At 44.8% G+C, this 4,063-nt stretch overlaps 1 protein-coding gene across 1 annotated transcript; it reads right to left on the reverse strand.

Moving 5' to 3' along the window:
- Window positions 1-2,344: 2,344 nt before the first annotated feature.
- On the reverse strand, window positions 2,345-4,063 carry LOC132132054 (transcriptional activator protein Pur-beta-like). Its single transcript, XM_059544279.1, has one exon. It carries the CDS (start codon window positions 3,965-3,967, stop codon window positions 3,071-3,073), a length of 897 nt encoding a protein of 298 aa, XP_059400262.1. The 5' UTR covers window positions 3,968-4,063; the 3' UTR covers window positions 2,345-3,070.

Consider the following 4,063-nt stretch of genomic DNA (forward strand, 5'->3'; position numbering starts at 1 on the left):
TAACAGATAGAAAATTAATCGAGCAAATATATATATATACGGAGAATGCCAAGAACCTGAGTTTAAACCAGACGAGGGCATTCAGATGTTAAAATCTCTGCTGAACATATAAGATACTGGAAAAAAATTGCTACCTTTCGATAAAGATTGTTCTATGAATTGCTGCTCTTGTGCGTATGTTCAGGTAAAACGTGGTTGACACATGGATGCTGTTAAGAGCTCGGGTGAGTTACCTGGAATAACAGAACATTCAATCAGAAGTTTTCCAACCTTTCATAGAGTGGTACAGAGGTATTGTTCATTCGAAAAGTGTGCGGATGCCCCACAGAACTGCACAAATCTCAACCACAGAAAACAGGAAGACAAATCGGCCAATTGTGAGAGTGGGCGACGACCCCGACAGGAAATTAACTTCTGGATGAGTATTGCTTCCTGTCCCTGACGTGGTTTTTTTAGTGACATTAAGGCGGAAACAAAAACTTTTACAGCACATATTCTCACAAATATATTTATATATATATTTAATACATCTGACAAGACTAAACACAGCCAAGTTCAGTCGAAAGAAAATACATTTCTGGTGTTCTGCAAGAGATTTGTGCCCAATTTCATATTTTAAATGGACAGGTTAAACGAAAAAAAAAGTGCTGCGATATATTAAACTCCACTTTGAAATTTAGCAGCCTAGAGTGTTTTAATGCATCTATACCCCTTCAAAGTGAAGAAAACGGCTTTGAAATGGCTTTTTGAGTTCTTCAACATGACACATTCACTAATAGTACTGATGGGTTATACAATCTAAATGAATGCACACGTGATCTACAAATGCTGCTAATTTAGACGCCCAGCGTAACCACAAAGTGCTAAAAACATGACAGGTCTCCTTCCTAAAGCGAGCTTGAATAGTGAGTCGTGTTGTAAAGCCAACTCAGCCCCGTCGAGTCCCAAATGGTGCCTCCCATCTACAAATGCTCAGTTTAGCGGAGCAACCCGAACAGCAGCAGAGGAAGGGGGGAAACAGCTGCTGTGTCATGCTTTCTATTGCTGTTCAGGCACGGCTGCCAATTCAAGGGCCTGTTTTATTTCTAAGGTTACGCAGAAAACGCTCTATGCTACACGTTACAATGCCAAATGACAGGTTTTTCTCTACTATACGGCTTCCACTGCCCACAATCACGTGAAGCGAATGCAGTCTGCTGATGTAATAACATTTGCAGTAGCATGCAATCGGCTCAACAATCGGGCCCTTGTGCCTCGCCACACTACAGAGCAAATGGCACAGCTGAATCCACGGCTGCCAGGGCAGGAATGTTCGCCCTCTTCATGCTTCTAGCATTAAATAACAGGCCTGCTAAGTCAGCTAAACAGCTGCTGCAATCGTGGAAGTACAGAAAACGAGTCCAGAGACTGGCATCCGTTAACAATTCTGCAGCCAACAGATTAGAATGTGTGAAAATATTTCATAACAGAGGATGCAATTCGTCTGTCTTGCATTTTAGGAAAGATCACAGCAGAACACACGACTTCAACAGCTGCCATTTAACACAAAACAGGTCAAAGGAGGCTTTACAAATCAGCACAAAACACTGTTGCAACCAAAAAAATAAAAAAAATCTTAAATTCTTCGCCGTGGATGCAAGCGTATCGGATTTTGTGTTTTTACTAAAGTGCATGGATGAAATGTGTTTAAAGTTAACAATCTTTATCCATCATAACCTACTGGTCTACTTGGTTAATTTAGTAACATTTTTGGTGAAAGGCTAAACAAAAATATTGCATTAATATATCTGCAGATACTACGCAAGAGAAAGCAATAAGTTAAATAAAAAGGCAAATGAGAGACGGGCATGCACAGAGATGGAGACCACCGAAAAGACATTTGATATTAATCGCGTAGAAAGAACGTAACATAATGGAGTGCATGCTGTAAACTCAAAAAGGTTGTGGGAGGAGCTTGGGAGGGTGACGTTTTTCGCAAGGCTAATCTCATATATGTTCTAGTCTTCCACAAAAAAAATACACTGGACAGTCTTCCAATCTCAGCTAATTTATCTTTTTTACAAAATTAGCTTCTTGAGCTTAAATAATTCTTTCATTTATATATAATTTTTTACTTTGTGTATTCAAAAATATGCTGGTTTGTTTACGTATTCTCTGATAAAGAACAATCTCACATTTAAAATAAAGACAACGCAAAAGGGGATGGGGTGGAAATACACACGCCCATTTAGCTCGTTTCTTTTTATATTAACTAATATCACATCACATGTCTGATTTAAGCAATCTATCCTTAAATATTCAGAGGGCACTTGGACCCAAGTCTGAAAAAACTAAGCTTTCTGTATGTTGACCCCGAAACCAAAATATCCCACCGGTCCATAGTGTCAAGATATAACACCATAAAGCAATCATTTCCATCAATAATGCCTGTAATGAAGTCAGATTATGACTTTAATAAGTCTCGCCATGAACAGCGGAGACACACAAACACAAAATCAGGGGTCAAACTGCTCCTAATCTTAATTTAAAATATTTCAACGCTCAATCAAATTGGCCAAATAAAACTCATGTTGATGCGAGAACAAAAAGCCTAAAATAATAACTTGGGGAACATCGGTCAATAAAAGGGAAAAAAAATCATCTGAGAACACAACTTCTGATGTAGGTTTAGAAAGACTCATGCTGCGTCTATAGGAAACACACCATGGCCAGTGACGGTTATATGTATACTGTATATATAAATGTATCTCCTCTAAAAATGTGTTGGACAGTATGCACCCTTATAGCCTGGTTTTATCATAATTCAGCAGCCTTAGCGCTGATGTAACAAAGGTTTAATTGCTAACTAAGAGAATTAAACCCGCTGGTTTCACAGGACAGGGCAGCATCAGAAATAAATCAAAACCCACGAGACATCCTTGGCCCCATGGCTTCAATAATAGACGACCCCCCCTCCCCAAAACCTCACCACATTGAAACTTCACAGATCTATTTTTTCTCTCGGATGAATATTTTAGTAGGCTATTTTGAGTTCAGTTCATGCACTTATTGTTTCACACATCTCCTGGGGTCAGTCGTCGTCCACGTCCTCGCCCTCGGACTCTTCTCTCCTCTCGTTCACCTTATCCTGGTGCTTCTCCTGGATCTCCTTCATCTCCTCGGCGTAGCGGCAGAAGGCTCCTCCGAACTTCCCCCAGGCCTTGAAGGGGATTGTGATGGAGTTCCTGTAACTGGGCTTGACCTCGCTGACCCTCAGGAACACGCCGTACTTGTTGGAGCCGACGTCGAAAAAGAACCTCTTGGAGTCCACCATGATGGATGTGCCCTCTGGGAGCTCGCCGTAGGCCACCGCGGCCCCGGGCCCCCCGCTTAGCTCCTCGTCCTCCCCGCCGTAGTCGTCGATGAGCTTTGCCAGAGCGTCTCGGAACTCGATCAAGCCCTGCGCCGGCAGCGCGATGGTTTGGCCGGCCTGCACGCTGCCTCCGGGACCGCCCCCTCCCCCGACGCCGAAGCCGGGACCTCGGTTGAGAGTCTGACGGATGCGCAGGAACCTCCCGCGCTGGTTCTCCTTCAAGTCGAGGTAGTATTTGCGGTTCTCACGCACTAAGTACTCGCTCTTCAGAGCCCGCCGCGGGACGCCGTCATCGCCGCCGGACGACTGCGCGATCTGCTCCGGGCTGCTCGGCCCCAGCTGGGCGTAATGCTCGATGAAATCCCCGAGATAGTCGCGGAACTCGGCCGCCACGGACATGGAAAGAGTCAGGCGGCTCTTGGAGCCCCCGGCGCCAACCTCCGCTATCTTAATGAAGCGGCCCTTCGCGTTTTGCTTGACGTCCAAGTAGAAGCGCTTGTTCTGGATGTCCAGGCGCTTGGACGCCAGCTCTTGGGTCTCCTGCTCCCGCTGTACGTTTTGGAGGCCCCCGCGCTCGCTCCCGCTGTCTCCATCCGCCATCTTCAGCACCTCCATCAAACTTCTCCCTCAGAGAAACGCTCCTCTCTGTCCTTCTCCTGCATGCACGACGCACTGCTCTCAGCACCACAGCATTGGCCTCATATCTGCCAA

The sequence above is a fragment of the Carassius carassius genome, chromosome 49 (genome assembly GCF_963082965.1).
Source record: "Carassius carassius chromosome 49, fCarCar2.1, whole genome shotgun sequence".
NCBI lineage: Eukaryota > Metazoa > Chordata > Actinopteri > Cypriniformes > Cyprinidae > Carassius > Carassius carassius.